Source organism: Globicephala melas, chromosome 17 (genome assembly GCF_963455315.2).
Source record: "Globicephala melas chromosome 17, mGloMel1.2, whole genome shotgun sequence".
NCBI classification, from domain to species: Eukaryota; Metazoa; Chordata; class Mammalia; order Artiodactyla; family Delphinidae; genus Globicephala; species Globicephala melas.
In genome coordinates, this window is record NC_083330.1 from 76,251,601 (window position 1) to 76,274,642 (window position 23,042).

Sequence of the window (23,042 nt, forward strand, 5' to 3'; positions counted from 1 at the left end):
TGGACAGATGATCAGTCACAATCCTCATGTCCTCATTGCTCATATACTAAGCAATTGCTTTCCTTTCCTGGACAACAGAAGTTAACTTCCCCAAGATCTTTGCCTGGGCAGAGATGTGCACCCAGCTCTCAGGATGAGATGATCCCCATGGTGATGTTCTGTCCACTTAGGCTGAGTTGTCTGGGTGTAGCAATCAGGTAGTGTATGCAGCTGGTGGAGTCTGCCGGACTACAAGATAGATAGCATACTCACATTGGGTGATTTGAGAACAGTTTAATGAAGGGACCATTTGCAAAAACTTAGAGTATAAAGAAACCGTAAAGGGTAGTGCAGTACAAGAAGCTAATAATGTCAGGGCACCATCACCCCTTGTGCCAGGGTAAGAGGGGCAGTTCCGAGCCTGGAAGCAGAGGCTGTGCAGAGAAGGCTACCAGGGAGAGGCTGGGACCCTTGCTTAGGAAACACCCAGACCCCAGGGTCTCCACGACTCAAACGGAGGGAAGAAATGCTCCCCCTCCCTTTCCTCAAACCTCCTGACTTTGTGCCAGAGCTCCCCATTGGCCAAATCTAAGTGGAAGCCACACAGGTTTGTTTCCATGGACACAGAGCAGAGTGGATAAAGGTGGAGAGAGATTTGGAGGGGAAAATAGAAGATTCCCAGCACAGCATTTGTCTTGGGACACTAGAGTCAAATCCAAGCTCTCACTGGCTCACTGAAAGTGATTAGCTTGTACCATCAGCCAGTAGAAAGGGCAAGGGTAGATCTGGTCTCAAGTATAACTTGATTCAAGACTTAAGTGCTCTTAGGCTCTGTGAGATGTGTCAGCCCACCTGCTTCAAGAGGCCACAGACACAGCTCTTCCCTACCAAGTCCTGCTGGGGAAAAAAAGGGAGGGCTCCCACTGGCTGATTTGGGTCACGTGGTCATCCCTGGAGCAATCACCGTGGTGGCCCAAGGGACATGGTGCTGTAATTAGCCCAGCCTAGATGACAGACCACACCTGTGGCTGAGAGCAAGGTCTGTTACCAGCACAGGGACCCTGCCATTGCTGAGTGTGACTGCCCAATGATGCAGCCCAGAACTTGAAACAACGAACACAGGATGACTTGGGGGACCCGCTGTGAGACAGACTTGATCTCATTGATCACCTGACCTATATAGGCTCCTACTCTGACGGGGCCACCACGGTGACGTTTTGGGTATCCTGGAATTAGTGTCAGCTCAGAGCCAGCGTCCAGGTATCCCCCCAAAAGTCTGATTATTTCCCTTTCCCCGCGGCACGGTCACCCTGGTAAACAGCCATGGGTCCTTTCAGAGAAGGCTGGGAGAAAGATTAATAATACACACTTTTGGCGATGTGCCCGGGTCCATCCTCAAGGGCACCCGACCTCCCCTTCATTCAAAGGGTTCTGAGTCAGTAATCTGGCTCAAGTCTGGACAATTACCAGAAGAAGGAGCAAAAGGGGGCAGGCACCAGACGCATAGATACACTGGAAGCCCCTTTTCGTAGTAGACACACAGCCCACGGTAGACAAATAGTCAAAGGGAATGTGCGTGGAATGCATACAGCGGAACCAAAAACAATAACCACGAAATCAGGGTCTCGGACCAGTGCTGGCACACAGCTAGCTTTTATTATGAGCATTGAATATATTATCTCAGTAGGTACCTTGACTCGGGGGGTGATGTTAATAATCATAATTCCTCAAAAGAGCCCTGTTTTACACACAGGAAACCTGTGGTATAGTAAGCTACCTAAGCATTACTACCTAAGACTGTGGGTGCTGAGCTGGGAGGCTGACCCCAGAGCTCCCACCCTCCCTGCCACTGTGCCCAGCCCTGCAGGTGGGCCAGGGGAGAGAGCCCTGCATCCTCAGCTGTTTGGGTTTTGGTTTTGGTTTTGGTTTTCAATGCAATTCTTGGTCTGCCTGAGGCTGAGTTGATCAGAGCTGCTAAGACAGTTGGACGTGACAGCTGGACATGACAAAGATTCTTTTGAAGTCTCAAAAATGGGACTGGGATTGGAGGGGCTTACGCTTAACTCAGATAAGTAAGACCCTGACGTGGAATTGATTTCAGTGCATGCAGCTGTCTCCAGGAAGATGCTGTGGGCTGATCGTTAACTCATAGATATTCTTGACTGTTACCGAGCCAAACTTGGGTCCACTTGCCTGCAGGCAGTAAAGTCAATCTACTGACACTGGGTTGTGGTGAAGGAAGTTGCAGCATTTATTGCAGGGTGCCAGGCAAGGAGAAGGCACAGCTCGTGCTCAACTCCCTGATGGCTTTCAGGGAAGGGGGTTTTAAGGCAATGTGAGGGAGGGGCTGCAGGGTTCATGATCAGCTCATGCACAATTCTCAGGTTGGCTGGCATCAAGGTGAATTTCCAAGTATCGTCAGATCTCTGGTTTCAATGGTCTGGGGTCTATGTGCTTGTGGTCAGCAGTTGTCATCTGGTGGGGGTCTGGTTCCTATAAAAAACAACTTAGGAATGTGTGTCAGGCCTTTATCTATATCTTTCAGAGAACTGGGAGTTTGGCCACTCTGCTGCGTGACGTATTTATAGTCTAAATTGTTACCAGTTTCCCGGCCCAACAGCTATTCTTGGTTTCTACATCTTCGCATTTCTAATCATTAACTCTTGAGCCAGCCTTTGAGACTCAGGGGAGCCCTGAGAGACTAAAGCAAAAGCCTTTCATGTCCAAGGACAGGGACATGGCGGATTGTACGGTTTCAACGGTTAACCATAAACTCGGCAGAGGAACTTGGTTTTGGTAGACTCGGTTTCGTTATGAACCAAACATGTGCCGGGCACCACAGGCCTGAGAAACCAGTGTCCCAAGGGGTGCGGCTCCGTCAGGATATAGGCTGTGGATAGTCCGAACCCCAGCATCTTAGCGGTTTAAAGGTATTTTTCCCCCTCACTTTCTGTGTCCGCTGTGGACCAGCTGGGGACTCTATGCTCCACCTCTTCACTTCAGGACCTGGACTCAGCAGCCTCTATCTTGAAACCTGACTGTCAGCATGATGTTCTGGAGGGTCTCACGTCGACAACTGATGCTCTATCCAAGAAGGGACCAATGTCACTTCACTCAGGATTCATTGGCCAGAACTAGTCTCATGATTCCACCCACCCAGGGGACCAGGAGCATGGGAAGCGGGAAGAACGGGTGCACCAGTGCATGTGGGGTGGGGTTCTGACTGTTGTAAACAGGTGCGCTGGGGAGCGAGGACCCCTTTACCCATCATGCTTGGGCGTCGCTGGGCCATCAGAGCTCTGGGTTTCTTCATATAGCAAAGGCTATGAGGCGCTGCGGTGTGGTGGCTTGTCAGTCTCCAGGGTGGGGACACGGGATACGGCAACGCACATAACCTGCGTTGGCGGGTGGGGCTGGGGACAAGCATTCCATGGAACGTGTTTTGGGAGAAGCTATGCGTTATTACGTGAGAAGGACTCAGCAGATGACTAGGCAGAGCACAGAGGACTTTTTAGGGCAGTGAAACTGCTCTGTATGACACTCTAATGGTGGACACATGTCATTACACGTTCGCCGGAACCCACAGAATGTGCAACACCAACAGTGAACCCTACTGTAAACTATGGGCTCCGTTACTGTATCACGTGGTTAGATTTTCACCAAGTTTGTTGGGTATGTCTGTGAAGGCCTGGCACTGAACACAGGTATACACAACATTCACTTTGGGGGGTCTGTGAAGAGGACCCCAGGGGGAAGTGCAGATATACTCCAGTGCAGCTGAAACCAAAGTGACAAAGAGGCCTGTGACTCCTGATTGGGGGCGGCAGGCCACAGCATGAAGAGCACGCTGGGCAGTGGTGCCCAGGCACAGCCAGGAGGCCAGCAGGGCCGCAAGGGGGTCAGGGGAGCAGCTCTGGGAGGGCCTTGTCAGCTGGGGTGGATGGGAACAGGGAGGGTGGAGCAGGGAAAGTGACCTGACCTTATTTACACTCTAGAAGGATTGTTTTAAGTCCCTGTGTGTTGTCAGGATTCAGAGATCCTACAGCCAGAAAGGGTGACTTGTTTTGTATGTGAGTTATGCCTCACTAACCTTGAGTTTAAAATGCAAAAGCATGCATTGGCTTCTCTATTGAAAGCAGATGGGAGGAAAGGGGGAGGGGAGGTGGGGGGTGGTGGAGGGCTGACGCAATAATGCAGGCGAGACCTGGTACTGTGGACCCAGGGCGGGTTGGTGGAGGTGAAAAGGAGTCAGATTCCGGATAAATGTTGAAGGTAGAACCAACGGGACTTTCTGAGGGCTCGGATTTGGGGTGGAAAAGAGAAGTCAAGGATAATTCCAGAGTTCTTTGGCCTGACCAGCTAGAAGGACGGCACTGACTCACTGAGACGAGAAGCCCTTCAAGAGAAGCAGGGGTCTGGGGAGGTGGGGGGAGGGAGGTGATCAGGAGTTCACGTTAGACCCGCGAAGTTGGAGATGCCCGTTGGAAACCCAAGTGAACACGTGTCACAGGCAGGTGGATGTACAGACCGGAGATTTTTAATGAATGGTTGCTGGATGGAAGGGCGGGAGGTGGGGAAGAAAGGGAGGAAGGGGAGAGGGGGCGGGAAGAGGGAGAGAGGGAAGGGGAGAAGGAGGGAGGGGGCAGAGCAGGAAGAATCCACACCCGACTGTTGTCCCGTCCGAGACCTCCCGTGCTCTCAGCAGCCTGACCGGCTGACACCAGATGGAGGTCTGTCGCCGCACACTGAGGCTCATGGATCAGAGCGAGACCTTCGTCTCTAAAATGTCAACACAGATTGTAAATCCTCTTCCACATGCTGCCTGTGATCTTCTTGGGAACCTCCCAGAGGCAGGACGAGGAGACCCAGCCTAAAGAGGCTCTCTGTGGGGCGACAGTGCCAGGGACAATGGCCTGGGCTCCCTGACCTCACCTGGGGGCGGGGCGGGACGCTGCATCTGGCCCTTAACTGTACGTGCTGGGTTCCAGCAGTGTCTTCGCTGATGCGTGATGTTCAGGTGGGGCTGGGGTGGTACGGAGCGAGGAGGGGAACCACCGTCAGGGGCGGCTGGCCTGGGCTGGCCGGGCTGATGATCTCTCTGAACCCTCCCAAAGGTGGACGTCCACGAAGGATGGACAAAATAAAGCCCCCTCGGACCCGTGAGCTGAGTTTTAGCCCTTGCTGCTATTGTGAGAAACCCCGGCTCAGATGAGAACACTGAGTGATGAAAACGGTACCAAGCTCGGAGGTCGTGGGAAGATGAAACGAGTCCGTATCTGGAGAAGAGCTTAGGACAGGGGTCTGCAAACTGCGGCGTCCAGGCCACACCCGGCCCCCGGTCTCTGCGTGGCCCACCAGCTAAGAATGAGTTTTACATTATTAAATGGTGCAGGGGGTGGATACCAAAGACGAAGAATATTTTGTGACCCATGAAATTGCTGTGAAATTCAAATTTCAGTCTCCATAAATACAGGTGTATTGGACACAGCTGCGCCCGTTCATTTCCGTATTATCTCTGGCTGCCTTCCTGCTACAGCAGCAGAGTTGGGGTATGGCATTAAGTCTAAAATAGGTACCGTCTGGCTCTTTATTGTCAAAGTTGTCTAACCCCTGGCTTAGAAGACCCGACTCCTGAAAAAAGGTGTCCTATCGAGGAACAAACTGCGGTGATGTGATGTTGATCATTGAGAGTCAAGGTTCTTCCCAGGGTCAGGCCTCTTCCCCGTATGAGCCTCTGTTCTGGGGGAGCAGAGCAGGCAGCAGGTACCCCATGAATGAGCGCACTTACGACAGGACCGGTAGAGAGGAGCCTGGCTTCCGTGGGGCTCCACCTGTGGCCATGATGCGCTTTGGTCCAGAATCTCCCCTTAACCTCAGAGTTGGGACAGCACGGAGAAGACCACGGTCCTCAAGGTGTGGTCCCAACCCCAGCAGCATCAGGACCCCTGAGGCCTTGTTAGAAACGCACAGTCGTGGCCCCGCCCTGGACCCACAGTGAGGATGGGCCTGGCAATCTGTGTTTTCAGGAACCTTCTAGATGCAGGCAAAATCGGAGAATACCGCCCCTTCAGGAAGCTCCCACACTGGCACCCCCAGAGTTCCGTGATGCCCAGGCCTCTGCAACATGAGTGAGGTCAGAAGCCCCTAACCTTTGAGCAGCTACTGTGAGTTGCCGGAAGCAGAGTTTACGTTTGACGCAGAGATGACAGAGCATCTTTTATCTGCCTGTTTCTGCTTTTTTCCACACACACGCAGAGACAGGTAGAAAAGGGCAAAAGGGGTTGTCTCATGTTTTGAACTCAAATTCCTCAGCCAGAAAAACAAAAATTGGCCATTCGGGGGGTCTCGGTTGATCTGAAGTCCTTGCTGAGGTTTTTAGGGGCAAGGCTTCTTAGCGGGCCTGCCTGCAGTGAGGAAGACCAACGACAATTCTGACTCTGTCCACCTTGCTTGAGAAAGTTTTCCGAATGTGGCTTAAGGCGGGAGAGCCTGGACAAAAATGCCTCTTAATTCCCCTTTTTCTTAGTGAAGGAAGACCAAAACACATTTGCAAACGTGCCATAGAGATTTTAATGAAAAAATTAGAAAAGTGCATTATTTTACAACACTACAGTAAATGATTTTCTTTTTTCTGTAAAGACATTGTAAAATATATACAGGGTTGCTTAGTGCATTCGTTACAAAAGAAAGATGCAATCCCTTGCATAAATTACATATTTTACATGGGCTGGATGTCTACTTGGACTTGTAAACATTGGTGATACAGTTTTGTTTTGTTTTTGTTTTTCATTTTTCAGATAAGCTGCGATAGTAAATACCTCTGATATTCATTTGATGGTTGTCTCATTCTGTTAAACTTCAGAACGGCATTCTAAGGCCATTTGTGAAGGCGCCCTCTCCACGGGTGGAGAAGGCCAGAGAAGATAAACAAAAGGAAAACGAACAGGAACAGTAGGCTTCTTTGAAACTGGTTCACTGTGGTCCAGTTGGGATCACTGGTGCGGCTTCCCACCCAAGGTCTGATGCCTTGACCACAGTTGGGCCTGCCATCCAATCCCAAACGCCCACCAACGTGGGAAGGGAGAGCCCTGCTAGGGGTTCGGGACAAACCGTTCCATCCTCCTGGCCTGTGGCCAGGCTGACCCAGCTTCTGCTAGAAACTTCCTGATCTCCATCACTCCTCGGGAATGTTCTGGAGGCCTTCCAGCAGCAGCATCGCCATCAGAACAAACCCAGGTCCTTTTAGCATGCAGTCATGAAAACGTCCAGCGATTACAAGAAGAAAGAAAAAACTCCAGAGACCCAAAGATACCCGGTCAGTGCATACACGCGCGCGCCCCAGATGAATAAGTGAGTATCACACCTTTGTGCCCCCAACTCCCAGAATGAACTCCCTGTGCATATAGGCCAATCATTTTAACGGGTGTGAGTTTGAACCTAATTCAAGCTTAACTTCTTCTATGCCTAGGGTCACAAATGACACTTTTTAAATGTTTAATGTTTGAGGTACAAGGATACACGGTTGGCTAAGTTAAAAAGTGTACATGGTAGAGGGAGTATCAGCAATTTCTTGGCCTGCTGGGAATAGACTAGAAATTCTTCCTTCTTGTTAAGCGGTTCAGTGACTTAAAATCTCATTCTCTCTGACATCTTTCCTGTGTCTCCTCTGTTTGTTTAATTACAAGCCTTCTGATCAACATTATGGACAAGCGAAAGAGCCTCAGACCTTCCAGGTGGGGTTAGTCTGTTTTCCTATTTAAATTTCACTCAGTAAGGCCAACAGCATCACCTAATCCAATGCATTTTCTGTTCCGTGGAGATTTCTGATAAAGCACAGGGTGGACTGAGGAGGCCTCTGGAGGTCCCTTCCAGCCCCAGACGGCTGTCAAAATGCTATTTGTGGGCTGAATAAACAAATATGTAATTAGCCTTTTTCAGGACCATGTTCTTCTCTGAGGAGCCATCAAATTATAGAGAAATCTGGTTAATTGTGGGTTCTGCTTCATTGGATTCCCACTAATCGTGTTTTGCCTTTCATTCGATTTTTATTTTTCTACCCAACTTCTAAAATTCAGCTCAAGAAAGTGCAGCAATAGCTGAGCCAGGTTCTGATTCCAAGAAGTGCTCATCTGACTCTGTTTCTAGAACTTGTGCATCTTGGGAGCACGTGATCCAGTGGAATTTTAGCCTTATGAGGCCACAGAACTTGACCGTCCAGTTCACCACAATGGCCTCTCACTGAGGCTGATGGCAGATGCCCAAAAGCTCTATAAATAATCACTGGATAAGTGAATCAATCAGCAGGGAGTACTGCTCAGAGGGGGCCCTGCAGAGCCACTGTTGCAGCTCACATCAGTAGCTGCTTTGATCTCTCAGGTTAAGGAAAGGTAGGACTTCCCCAAGGTTTGTCAGGCAAAGGGGGGACTTCGGTTCACTGGGCAATGCCCGCCCCACCCCCCATCGCCAAGCGTTTGGTCCACGTGGGACTGAGCAGGGCCACAAAGGAGAACCCGTCAACAGAAGGGTCAGAGGAGCTGGGTAAAGACGTGATTCTTTGGTGCGAGGAGGGCTATAGAACAACTCCACCTGGAAAATGTGACGTTCCCCAGGGGGAAGGAGCTGGCCCCGCTCAGGAACCCTATGCTTGGGAGGACTTGGCCATCCTGCCTCCAAAGCACCCCCCCCCCAAAGAAATGTCAACCAAGAGCATGGAACATAATGACACTGACCTCCTGTCATCTTCACCAGCATCTGCCTCTCCCCTGGCCATTCCATCCTTTGTCGGAGAGGAAGTGACTTGCCCAAGGCCACTTGGCCTGATTACAAAGAGGAAGGAAAGAAAGCTGTTGCCCGGGTGGGTGCTTACGAAGGCCCTGAGGCCTCCACCCCCCAGTGCTCAGGAGCTGGAAGGGGCAAAGCTGAGGTTTTATGTTTGTAGTGGTCGAGGCTTATAGCTAAACTTCACAAGACCTCCCTCTTCAAGATCAAGAGCTGCTCTCTGGATGGTAGGGGTCCCCAGGCAACTCGACTGGAGCCTCCAAGAGGCTGAAGTTAGGATCCGAGAGTGATGGGATGATGTGGAGAATAAAAACTCTCCAAGTAAAAAGTTACCTTGCCCTCAAGTGCGTCCTCTTCTCCTCTCTCCATCCCTGATTCCTGGTCACAGGCAGTCACAAAATCTGTTGCTCCCAGAGTCTCGGGAAACAGCGAATTCTTCACGCCAAGGAAGCCCAAGAATTATACATTTTCCTTTTAGTGGTTTCATGCTAATCTTTGCTCAAGCTGTTGGAAGTCTGCACCAGAACAAGCCCCCAGGATGCTTAAATGAAAGACCAAGTAGATCTTATCCAGAAATATTCCCATATGCAAATCAGACCTAACGTCCAGAAGAAGGAAGAAAACCTCCACCTGAAGAATAGGACGCCACAGGATTCAAATTGGATGAGACTCCAGGATCTAGTTTCAGACTTTTGTAATCAGAGGAGAACCCAGTAGGGATCTCAGGATGGATAGCTCCTCCATCAGAGCCCAAGGCTCAGGCTCTGGGTGTTAGAGCGAAGGACCTTGAAATAAAATGTGTGGGCACTGGGGAGCCATGGAAGGTTCTTGAGCAGGAGAGTAGCCTGGATGACTTAAGGTGTGACCAGCTTGTGAAGGGCCTTGACAGCTCACTGACTCATCTTTCAGGTGTGGCTCTGTGTTAGGGAAGCCACGGAGCACTGGGTGAAATCGCTGCTCCCTGCCCCTTCCCACGCCTGGGCCTCTGCCCATGCAACAGTGCCCACTTGCTCCTTCAAGCCTCTCCTCAAAGATTACCAAAAGCCAATTCCTCCCTGAAGCCCTGCCTGCGTTCCTCCACCAGACTGATCACCTCTTTCCATAGCTGGACTTAGTCAAGTGCCCGGGAGTAAGCTTGCAGGAGCCTTGGACCGGCCTTTAGGAGACATGCAAGCGGTGTGAAGAACTCTACTCGGCACTCTGCTCAGAACAGGCGCCCGATGCTGCCACATGCTGTTCTTGTAGGCACCCTGTGCAGTGGGGTTTATCTGAAATCTCCAACTTTAAAGGCTGGCACACGGAGGCTCAGAGAGGCAAAACCACCACCTGCCTGTGAACGGCAGAAGCCGGTCCCAGGTGTGCATGCAGCTTTATTCCCTCACGCTGCTCTGCAGAGAAAGAAGAGCCTGCCCTGTCCTGTCTCAGGGCCCCAGAGCGAGCGCTGGGCAGGTGCAGAGCCGAGGCCGGGGATCCTGTCCCTCGCCGTGTGTGCCCCACCCCACTCAGCCTCTACCGGAAGTACTCCCCTGAGAAAACGGTGCTGCCCTGGTTCCTGTTGACACTCGCATCAAGGGCTCACTCACTCCAGGGCAAAATGTCACAAGCGTGCCGCTGGCATCTGAAGATGTACCGATCTCCTGCTCTATGGGAAATGCCCAGCTGTGGACAGCTTGTGGCCCTATTGCACGTGGCCCACCCAACTCTGCCAGGCAACTGCCTCTGAATCGCCAACGGTGGGGTGATGGTTTTCATCCCGTGGATGTGCATCGGTTTCCAGGGATGGAACAAAGTCTGGCAGTGACGTTAAGATGTGCCTTGATGACAGTGACGAGTGGCCATCTAGGCAAGATGCTGGAAGTCTGATTGTCTTTATGCCCTGCTGTGGGCGCTGCCCGGAACGTATAGCTCCCATGGCCGGGTCACTGGAGGTTTGCTTCCCAGTGTATTTGTCCATGATAGAAAGAAGGACTGGGGACCCCAGAGGAGGACATCATTGAGTCCCTCATGGAACAAATAGTCAGAAGGAGCTTTTAAAGTATGCTCCCATCTCCACCTCCGTGCTGGAGAGCAGCAGGGATACCTTCCAGGTAGCGGGAACAGAATGGGCAAAGGCTCAGAGGCGGGAATCTGTATGGACATATTTTCTTGATCAAAATTAAAGGGACCGTGCCTCAGCCAGTGGGTTGCTCTGTGTTACCAGAACTGAGAAGGCCATGCTATAGAACTTGCCGGTGCAAACACACATCTCAAACAGAGATGAGAAGCAACTGGGTGCCGAGTACCCCACTGGCCTATGGGCATCCTTCCAACTACTCTACTGGGCTACACCTGCTACCCTTCACAACCCATGAAAGAATGTCTTGGTGCTTTATGTCTATTTATAGCTGCGTCATCCCCACAGGTGTTTAGGGGAAAGATTGCTGACTCTCAGCAGAGAAGAGAGATCCACGTGAGAAGTTAGAAACAGCAGAGCCTTGCTCGGCTTTGGTGACGAGACCCAGCATCCAGGGGCTCCTGGACGCCTCTCCTACAGCTTCAGTTCGTGTCTCCAGCAAAGGAGAACAGCACTTAATATGCCTTTTTTATCTAGGACGAAAGAGGTTCTCACAGAGGTCTCCAGAGAGTCAGATTTCTCAAACGCATTAATCGTAACAACATCACCTTTAATTCCTTAACCTGAGGAAACAGAGGCACGTCGTGGGCCCGCCCACAACAGAACTGGCTCAGACAACAAAGTGGCAACGTCACGACAAACAAAAACGGAGAAAACATCCTAGACTGGGGGAGTCTGGGGTGAGCAGACAAGCAATGTGGGATGCAATCTTGGATTGTCTCTCAGATTCACAAAAAGGCCCTGGAGGACATTTTTGGGACGTGAGAAATGTGAATATGGGTTGCGTCTCAGACAATATCATTGTATGACTGCTAAACTTAAGGGTGATAACAGCATTGTTACCAAAGAGAAGGCTTTTGTTCCTGGGAGAGAAACAATTCTTCCCTTTGGCCAAACCACCTAAAAGTTGCAGACGTCACTTCATTCTCCAAATGCCCCTGGGTATGAATGTGGGGGGGGGGGTGGTTTAAGCAAATGTGGCCAAGTTCTGAAGGCTGGTGAGTCTGGGTGAAAGGGATATGGAAGTTTTCTGTAAATCTGGAATTTTCACAACAGAAAGTTGGGGCGATAGGGAGGAATCATGGCAATAGGTTTCCCTCCCCGCTCCCCGCAAAACAGCAACCTCTACTAAGGTGTGCTCAAGAAATAACCACATAAAATGGATGTATGCCCAGGGCCTTGGGGAACCCAGAACGCACGGGGCCTTGGTTTGCACGATGACCACCCTTCTTGACGCCTCTGCCTACTCACTCGCCATCTTCCCAGCTCCCAGGATGCTGCCAAGCGAAATGATTTTGGGTTTTCAATGTTGCGGCTCAACCCTCAAGTGTGCCCAGTGGCCAGAACATCAGGCCAGATGTCTCCATCGGTCAAGTTGACTTTGTGCTACATGCTCACAAATTCAGCCCACATTGGCCCATTGTGTGGATGAGGAAGCTACAGGGGAGCCCAGTGAAGCTGGAGGTGAGAACCGGGTCCCCGTCCTGCCAAACTTTCCTTGCCGGGATCCTTCCGGGCTCCCACACAAACCATGACTCTGTAAGAAACACACGTCAGCCACTCCCAGGCAGCAGGCCTGCATGTGACAGACCCCACATCCCACCCCTTTCAGGGTGAAGATACAATTCATCGGAGTGTTGGACAGATGACACCGCCCGTCCCACCAAGAGAACGGACATAGTCCGGCACAGGCCTCAGACCCCACGCCTCTGTGGATGCCCTTAACGGGTACCCTAATTAGGGCCTATTATTTAAGAAGAAGTTTACCTAAAGAAATAGGGCCGAAAACCTCAGCGATGGGTGGTTTTCCTTCTTTAATCATTTTTACCTCTCTCACCTTCCCCTCCCAACTCAGTGTGCACAACGAATGCCTCCAAACCATTCTTCCCTCCAGCTTCAAACCGCTAGTGACCAGGAATCACTAGGAATCAAGGCTTTCAGATCTGGAGGCAAAGAAAAATGACCTGCCTGGGCTTATCTGCAGGTTTCCAAGTCACCATCCAGATATTCTCCCAGCCGAGGCCCCGTGTGCAGAGACCAAACGACGGTGCACCGAGATTAACCAGTCAACTCACCCTTTCCTACAGATGGGTTTTGACGAGCACCTGCACAGCCAGGCCTCCTGGGCGGCGGTCTGCGTCCATCTGCTTCCTCTGCTGGAAGGATGAGGGACCCAGTGGGGATTCCTGGGCTGCAAGTGATCTGCTGTGATCATTCCAAAGTGCAGGTACCCTCCTCCCAATTGGTGATGCACAGTGGAGCACAACAGATGCTTCAGAGAGAGTATTTAAATTTCGAGCACCAGGCAGCCTGCTGTGTTTAAGAGGCTGCTGCCCGAGTTTCAGGACAGAGTGGTGTGGATGGAAAGAAGTGCTCCGATCCCAGCTCTGGGGCTAACTGGGTATCTCAAAAGCCAAACAGGTTGGTTCACTCCTATGTAAAGAATCTAGTAGACCAATGGCATGACAGCACCTTCCACCCAGGATGGATGTCATAAAGATCAAAATGGGATGGTCTCTAGAAAGCATGGCACTCAGAGCTGCTGGACTAACGGGTACCACTGCCTACCTTCCTTTTGTCTTTGATGGAGGGGATGGGTTGAGATCTCCTAGTTGGAGAGCATTCAAGTGAGAGTCCAAAATCCCTTTGAGTATCTATGTGGCATGTTGATTTCTAGACCCCCACCAGGGACCACGTGGCAGGCCAACCTCCTGTGATGCTGGTGGAACGTGGCTCTTCTTCAGCTCATTCTAACGGAAGTTGGGGCCCAAATTCAAACAACCTGGTGAGATTTCTCCCCCCTCCCTGAGTGGGTGTGGTCAACTGGAAGAAAGGTGTGGGAAACCTGGGCTGAAAGAAAGAAATCATCAGCTGTGAAGGGGGAAGAGAGACCTGGGTCCGAGACGCTGAGAAGTCCAGCAACGAGGACTGTTTGGAGGGTGTGACAGCAGTGACGAAGCAGCAGGATAAACAAGTGGGAAGACCTAAGTTCTGGCTGTGGGGCCTCAGAGTCATGTCCAGCCTTTCTGGACCTCGATTTCCTTTCCTGAAGATGAGGGACCTCAGCAAGGTGACTCAGACTAAGCTTCCCCCTGGCTTTTGAGGATTCCAATGCGGATGGGGTGGGCCAAGCTCTAGCTGGAGATGCCCCAGGCCTGCTTTATCAAGAGACGAGAACCCTGGAGAACTCCTGGCTCAGTGCCCCCATCAGAGCACCTCACTGGAGGCACCTAGAGGACTCCTTGGCCAGACAGCATGGTAGGGAAGAGCTCGAGCATCTGAGAAAAAGAAGGACATCACAAGGGGAGCAAACCGAGGTTCCCCTCCACCCCCGAACGCTCTGAGCATAAACAAGGATGTTTACCTTTGGAACAGAAGACTCGGTACGTGTCCTTCAGGGGCTGAGCTGGTAGCAAAGGGCAGGGGGTTGGGGGGGGGGGCTAGGATATGGAACCAAGAGAAATTCCAAGTTGCTTCAGACACTTAAGTTGGTGGTCATCCTGCAAACAGGAAAGACTTCATCTTACCATCCTTAATCCTACAAAGAAGAGTCAGCTCTGTGGGAAGAGAGATTATGGGATGTTTTCTAAACTTCCCTGCGAAGGGAGGAGCTCCCTGTCACTGGAAGCATTCAAGCAGAAGTAGGTCACTTTATGACCACTGTACATGGTGAGGGGAACAGTTCTGAGTGAAGGGTTGAACCCGTGTACCTCTGACTGACTCTAAAAGCCTGGTACACTTAGCTGTGGAGAAAGATGCAGGTTCCCTCATCTGAGGGCTGAATGAGGGTGCCATAGTGTGGTGGGGTCACAGCTCCTTGGACCCTTTTGGGGTCCGGACCGAGACTAATGTCTCAGTTCTAGCAAAGACCAGCTCTCTGACGTTGAGCAAATCACTCATCCTCTCAGTGCCTCTCTCTCTTTTATAGATCAAAGATTATCCGCGCCTGGGCAGCCCAGCCAAAGCCCATTGCTGTCCAAGAGCTGGAAGAATTTGAAAAAGGGAAGTGAGGATGGCTGATTTTTAGAAATGGCCGAGACAGTGATGAGGGAAATGAAGGTCCCCCCGTGAATCTGCAGGTGAGACTTTGCTTTATTCCTGTCTTGGAAAGGGCCTCCAACGTGCTATGTTCTATAGCCCCGCCCCCCAAGGATGTTAGCAGGCCTTCCCTTTGGGGTCATCCCCTATTGAGAGTGGGGAGGAATTTCTCCATTATTCAGAAAAAGATCACCCCGAGACTGACAAGTTCCCAGCAGGCCAAGACGCAGCTCCTTGCCTCCAAACTCTTCCTGAGACCAACATCAACATTCCCTTATTTACAAATCAAATGCAGTTAGAGACAATCTTTCTTAAAATACATTATATATATTCTTTAAAATGAGGAATGCCCTGTCGTTTTTCATTAGGAAAAGAAACCACGTCCACTTACCAATACCCATTCTCACCCAAGCATCCCGAACTGTAGTTCTTACTCATGTAGGTAGGTGCTACACAAGTCATCGTCATCACACAAATAAGAGAGAATAAGATACTCTGTGGTTGCAACAGTTTTCCAGTTTCCCCAACACGTCCAGTTACACGGAAAATCGTTGGAACTAGAGGTGGTGAAATTAAAAATGTCTCTGATAAATTAATATTATTGGCTTTTGATTATTCCATTGCTAGTTTTGTTTTCTTGTGTTGATAACGCATACCAGTTTAACAAAGTGCATGCTTGTTTAAAAAATTTTTGAACTGGCAAGCTAAAATGATCCGTGTCGGCTTGCCCACCCACCCCCTAAAAAGAAGTTAATATAATTTAGAATCTAGCGTTTTAAAAATGTGGTCATGACGTATCTGGGATAAAGATTGCTTGTGGAACATGCATGATTTGGCAAGATGATAAATCAGAAACCTCGTGGGTTTTGTTTGTTTTCCCGTTTTGTTTGGAAGCGGCCGAAAGCAGGCTATTAACAAAATTGTGTGACGGAGAAGAAGGATGAATACCTGATACTTTCCATTCTGTCACATCAGAAGCACACTGGTGTGTGCACTCATTCACACACACTCAGACCACACACATTCGGCCACCCACTGCTTGGGGAGGAAAAGAGAAAGGAGTTGGGTCAGAGACACCACTGTGGGTGGGCACTCGAGGCTCTCAGCCGCGTGTGCAACTTTGGGTCAGGTATCCTCTGGGCTCTGTCTCCTTGCCTGGGTCTCACACCTGTCCTGGGAAAGCCACCCCAGAGGTGGGGCGGGCTGGGGAGAAATGTAAGGCATACTTTGCTGGGAAGAAGGAAGAAATCCATGCTTCATGCTCAGATGCGAGTTTCACAGGAAGACGGGCCTTTCCTTTTTTCCCTTTGGCCTGCTCTGTCTCGCTGGGAAGGTGGGGAAGAAATGAAACCAAGAAAGAGGGAAGGAGAGAAAGAAAAAATGATGACAACAATCATAACAATAAAGGATATAACCATAATCAATAAATAAGACAAGGGGGGCCAATGAGACTTAACGTCAGCTATGACAAATGACTTGTTTGTGTTTCCCTCCCCAGACCCTAGATGGACTTCCGCCGTCTCATCAGCCTGTGGTTGTCGGTAAAGCTGTGTAACCCGGGAGAAACGGAGCTAATAGGGGACGGGAAGAGGCTGTTTTTTAATGTGCTTGGTGAGATCTCCTCGATCTTGTAAGAGATGGGGTGGAAGTACTGGGGGGCGAGCTTGGTGCTGAAGGAGTTCTGCTGCGCCGCCGAGCGGCCACCGTATTCCTGCGGGCGGTAGCAGGTGCAGGAGCACACGGACTGTAGGTCCGCCGCGTCCGCCTTGTACCGGGGCCGGCCCTGCCGCGCCTCCTCGGGGATGTGGATGGCCATGCTGTTGCGGTTGCCGGCGAGGGACGCCCGCTCCTCGGCGTCCCGCCGCTCGTCCTCGCTGTTCATGGTCAGGAACCTGAGGACCACCAGGTTGAGGAAGGCCCCTATGACCGTCAGCCCCACCAGGATATACATAAAGCTAAAGGCCACGTAGAGCGGCTTCCTCTGCAGGGCGCCCTTGGTCTGCAGGGCCACGTAGTCCCCAAAGCCAATGGTAGTCAACGTGATGAAGCAGTAGTAGTAGGCGTGGAAGAAGCTCCACTCCTCGCACTGGGAGAAGGCGGCCGCCCCGATGCACAGCGTCCCCATGCAGGAGAAGAAGCCCACGGTCACCATGTTCTCCATGGACACCTCCGTGTTGCGCATGCCACAGCACCTCTTGATGCGCTTCAGCAGGTAGCGCACGAACGTGTTCATCCGCTCGCCCAGGCTCTGGAACATGACCAGTGTCAGCGGGATGCCCAGCACCGCGTAGAACATGCAGAAGGCCTTGCCCGCGTCCGTGCCCGGAGCAGCGTGCCCGTAACCTGCGGGAGGAGGTGAGAGGACAGGGAGACGGAGTCAGCTGGGGTCTCCTGCGGTTCGGGGTGGGTGTGGATGTGGGCGCGGCCGTGGGGATGGAGCTGGGGGCGGGGCCAGCGCCTGAGGGGTGGGGCGAAGAACAGGGAAGAATCAGTGAAGAAATAGCCTTTGAAGTTTGTTGTGGGGGGGGGGGTCTGGGGCATTTGGTCACGAGAGGAGCTTGGGGGTCATTGCACTCTTCTTCCAGTAACACAGTTTTCTCAAAGAAAAGCAGCATATTCACTCGTAACATTTTGCAGAAAACTCCAAAAGTAGCCAGCCCAGGGGAGAAAATTCAATATCCCAACATGGGTCAACATTAAGAGTGAAGAGTCAGAGAATGCTAACTGGGTTTTTTAGTGGTGGTTCTTGTTTTTGACCGCCATGATTCTATTCTTAGATACATGCGCGGTCCAGGGCCAGGTAGAGCAGACAGGTGGGCGGACAGCCAAGGAGGTGTGGATCCTGGCACCTCCCCCGCTGGGAGCTGTGGGGCTGCCCCGGGAGGTGGGGACACCACGGAAGGTAAGAGGGGTGCACAGGGGGGAGGGGATGATGGATTCCCTAGAGTCCTTTCTGTGTGCGCTGGGGAAGGGGAGAAAGAACCCCGGTTTCCACGTTCTCAACGGTGGTGCCAGGAAGCTCGGCATGGAGCAAATCAACTTGCCTTCTGCCCCAGGCTCCCCGTGTCCCCAGCTCAGGCATCGGGGACCCACCAGCCCACGGCCAGTCCGTGTGGACTCCTTGTCATACATCACCTCCTTCTACCCTCGTGACGACCCTATAAAACAGGCGTGATGCATCTGACACCACTGGCAAGGAAACCGAGTCAGTTACTTAATAGCAGGGGAGCTTGGTTTCTTCAGAGTTGGTGGATGAAAACTCTGGGTTCCAATCCCCAAAATGACACTTTTTTAAAAAGCAGACGTCTTGAATTGAGAGAGGTCATTGCAGGGTGGAGCATAAACACCACGAGGGCAAAGATTTTTACCTGTTTTGTCCCCTGCTGTATCCTCACACCTAGAGAAACACCGAGCACATAAAATACCGCTTTAACAAAGGACAGAATAAATTTATGCCACTGTGTGAATGTGGCCTCGTCAGAATCGACGGAACGAATAATCCTTAGCGACCTCGTGTGTGTAAGCGCTTTTGAAACTCTTCACGCAGCTGCACAGACCATCACTTCGTTGAGCCCCTGCATCAACTGTGCAAAACCGAGCCTGTATTTCCTCACATTCAAATGAGGACAGTGGTGCTGGAAAGGTGAGTTACCTGCCGGTGTCACCTGGCTGGTCAGTGATCGTGTCAGAGCCAGGACAGGGTCTGCACAACATGGCAGAAGAAACCTAAGACTAGTTCAAGTTCCGGGACTAATGCTGCCCAGAAAAATACCAGGATCATGGGCGGTATTTGGACTGAGCACTTGGAGGAGGCGCGTGGCCTTCCAACGTCTCAAATCCTGCCCCGTCACAAAAGGCTTCCCTGGTGCTCCCCGAGCCACACGCTCATGGTCATTTAACCAGCTGCGCCACCTTAGGCCCCAGACAACCTCTCCCAGTCTGTTACGTGGGAGGATGATAATTTTGAGGTGGGGATGTTGTGCAGGTCCGCTGAGGTCAGAGAGCAGCTAGCCCAGGGCCTAGGACTCAGGAGAGACCTGCACCCCGCCCACTGTGTCCCCCAGGGAGACAACTGACTGCCCTAGCCCGGGCCTCTCTCCCAGAGACTCATCACTGCTGTTCAGCCTGTCCGCCTTTCCCCTGGCATGAACTTGTGCCACGTCCTGCCTGCCCCAGGGGCCACACTTTCACAGCAGAGATGACATCACACGTTTGTATCCTCTCTGGCCCTCAGTCCCACTGAGCCAGTGCAGAGCTCCGACCCCTCAGCAACCCCACAGTCCTTACGAAAGAGAAGAAATGGCAGGTCAACGTTGGAGTTGGGCCAGAAAGGACAGAACAGCGAAACAGCAAGAAGGAGAGAACAACAGGCATATCAATGGAAATGATCCAACCTGAAGAGACGAATAAAGATCAGAAATTAATAAATTTTAAAAGCCTCAGAGACACGTAGGACAGTGTCACCAGGTGTCCTAGAAGAAAGAGAATGAGACAAAAAAATTGAAGAAATAATAACCAAAATTTGGTGGAAGACAAATTTACAGATTCAAGAAACTCGGTAAGCCTCAAGCAAGATAAATACAACAAAAACCACACGTCGGAATCAAGCTGCTGAACACCAGAGAGGGAAGATCTTGAAAGCACCAGAGAGAAACCGTGTATCACATACAGGAAAACAACTATTTGAACAGCACTTACTTCTGATCGTAAACAACAGGGGCCAGGAAACAGTGGATAACATCTTTAAAGAGCTTTTTAAAAAGACCGTAACCCAGAACTGTCTATCCAGGGAAAGTATTCTTTAAGAATGAAGGCAAAAATCAAAACTACAATGAGATATCATCTCACACCAGCCAGAATGGCCATCATCAAGAAATCTAGAAACAATAAATGCTGGAGTGGGTGTGGGGAAAAGGGAACCCTCTTGCACTGCTGGTGGGAATGTGAATTGGTACAGCCACTATGGAGAACAGTATGGACGTTCCTTAAAAAACTACAAATAGGAGACTTCCGGGGAGATGGCGGAAGAGTAAGATGCGGAGATCACCTTCCTCCCCACAGATACACCAGAAATACATCTACACGTGGAACAACTCCTACAGAACACCTACTGAACGCTGGCAGAAGACCTCAGACCTCCCAAAAGGCAAGAAACTCCCCAGGTACCTGCATAGGGCAAAAGAAAAAAGAATAAACAGAGACAAAAGGATAGGGACGGGACCTGCACCAGTGGGAGGGAGCTGTGAAGGAGGAAAGGTTTCCACACACTAGGAAGCCCCCTCGCGGACGGAGACTACGAGTGGTGGAGGGGGGAGCTTTGGGGCCGCAGAGGAGAGCACAGCCACAGGGTGCGGAGGGCAAAGCGGGGAGATTCCCGCACAGAGGATCGGTGCCGACCGGCACTCACCAGCCCGAGAGGCTTGTCTGCTCCCCCGCCGGGGCGGGCGGAGCTGAGGATCGGGCTTCAGTCGGAGCGCAGGGAGAGGACTGGGGTTGGCGGCGTGAACGCAGCCTGCAGGGGGTTAGTGCGCCACGGTTAGCCAGGAGGGAGTCCGGGAAAAGTCTGGAGCTGCCGAAGAGGCAAGAGACTTTTTCTTTCCTCTCTGTTTCCTGGTGCGCGAGGAGAGGGGATTACGAGCACTGCTTAAAGGAGCGCCAGAGACAAGCGCGAGCCGCGGCTAACAGCGCGGACCCCAGAGACGCTAAGGCTGCTGCTGCCGCCACCAAGAAGCCTGTGTGTCACCACAGGTCACTATCCACACCCCCCTTCCAGAAGCCTGTGCAGCCCGCCACTGCCAGGGTCCCGGGATCCAGGGACAACTTCCCCGGGAGAACGCACCGCACACTGGTGCAATGTCATGCCGGCCTCTGCCGCCACAGGCTCACCCCGCACTCCGTGCCCCTCCCTCTCCCCAGCCTGAGTGCGCCAGAGCCCCCGAATCAGCGGCTCCTTTAAGCCCCTCCTCTCTGAGTGAAGAACAGACACCCTCCGGCAACCTACACACAGAGGCGGGGCCAAATCCAAAGCTGAGCCCCTGGGAGCTGTGAGAACAAAGAAGACAAAGGGAGATCTCTCCCAGCAGCCTCAGAAGCAGCGGATTAAATCTCCACAATCAACTTGATGTACCCGCATCTGTGGAATACCTGAATAGACAACGAATCATCCCAAATTAAGGAGGTGGACTTTGAGACCGTGTGGATGAAAGGCTCTTGGTGCTGCAGCCAGGAGTCAGTGCTGTGCCTCTGAGGTGGGAGAGCCAACTTCAGGACACTGGTCCACAAGAGACCTCCCAGCTCCACATAATATCAAACGGCGAAAATCTCCCAGAGAGCTCCATCTCAACACCAGCACCCAGCTTCACTCAACGACCAGCAAGCTACAGTGCTGGACACCCTATGCCAAACAACTAGCAAGACAGGAACACAACCCCACCCATTAGCAGAGAGGCTGCCTAAAATCATAATAAAAGTCCACAGACACCCCAAAACACACCACCAGACGTGGACCTGCCCACCAGAAAGACAAGATCCAGCCTCATCCACCACAACACAGGCACCAGTTCCCTCCACCAGGAAGCCTACACAACCCACTGAACCAACCTTACCCACTGGGGGCAGACACCAAAAACAGCGGGAACTACGAACCTGCAGCCTGCGAAAAGGAGACCCCAAACACAGTAAGATAAGCAAAATGAGAAGACAGAAAAACACACAGCAGATGAAGGAGCAAGATAAAAACCCACCAGACCTAACAAATGAAGAGGAAATAGGCAGTCTACCTGAAAAAGAATTCAGAATAATGATTGATAGGAAAGACGATCCAAAATCTTGGAAATAGACAAAATGCAAGAAACATTTAACAAGGACCTAGAAGAACTAAAGATGAAACAAGCAACGATGAACAACACAATAAATGAAATTAAAAATACTCTAGAAGGGATCAATAGCAGAATAACTGAGGCACACTGGTGCAATGTCATGCCGGCCTCTGCCGCCACAGGCTCACCCCACACTCCGTGCCCCTCCCTCTCCCCAGCCTGAGTGCGCCAGAGCCCCCGAATCAGCGGCTCCTTTAAGCCCCTCCTCTCTGAGTGAAGAACAGACCTGGAAGATAAAATAGTGGAAATAACTACTACAAAGCAGAATAAAGAATGAAAAGAACTGAGGACAGGCTCAGAGACCTCTGGGCCAACATTAAACACACCAACATTCGAATTATAGGTGTTCCAGAAGAAGAGAAAAAGAAAGGGACTGAGAAAATATTTGAAGAGATTATGGTTGAAAACTTCCCTAATATGGGAAAGGAAATAATCAAGTCCAGGAAGCACAAAGAGTCCCATACAGGATAAATCCAAGGAGAAATACGCCAAGACACATATTAATCAAACTGTCAAAAATTAAATACAAAGAAAACATATTAAAAGCAGCAAGGGAAAAACAACAACTAACACACAAGGGAATCCCCATAAGGTTAACAGCTGATCTTTCAGCAGAAACTCTGAAAGCCAGAAGGGACTTAAAGTGATGAAGGAGAAAAACCTGCAACCAAGATTACTCTACCCAGCAAGGATCTCATTCAGATTTGATGGAGAAATTAAAACCTTTACAGACAAGCAAAAGCTGAGAGAGTTCACCACCAAACCACCTTTACAACAACTACTAAACGAACTTCTCTAGGCAAGAAACACAAGAGAAGGAAAAGACCTACAATAACAAACCCAAAACAATTAAGAAAATGGGAATAGGAACATACGTATTGATAATTACCTTAAATGTAAATGGACTAAATGCTCCCACCAAAAGACACAGATTGGCCGAATGGATACAAAAATAAGACCCATATATTTGCTGTCTACAAGAGACCCACTTCAGACCTAGAGACACATACAGACTGAAAGTGAGGGGATGGAAAAAGATACTTCATGCAAATGGAAACCAAAAGAAAGCTGGAGTAGCAATTCTCATATCAGACAAAATAGACTTTAAAATAAAGACTATTAAAAGAGACAAAGAAGGACACTACATAATGATCAAGGGATCGATCCAAGAAGAAGACATAACAATTGTAAATATTTATGCACCCAACATAGGAGCACCTCAATACATAAGGCAAATACTAGCAGCCATAAAAGGG

At 50.8% G+C, this 23,042-nt stretch overlaps 1 protein-coding gene across 1 annotated transcript in view; it reads right to left on the bottom strand.

The window, feature by feature from the left end:
* Positions 1-6,531: 6,531 nt before the first annotated feature.
* The window catches only part of KCNK9 (potassium two pore domain channel subfamily K member 9), a 102,440-nt gene continuing 85,929 nt past the window's right edge, over positions 6,532-23,042 (bottom strand). The window contains exon 2 of the mRNA XM_060287553.1: positions 6,532-17,251. Coding sequence (XP_060143536.1) covers positions 16,410-17,251 — 842 coding nt within the window. The 3' untranslated portion in view covers positions 6,532-16,409. The remainder of the gene's footprint in view (positions 17,252-23,042) is intronic.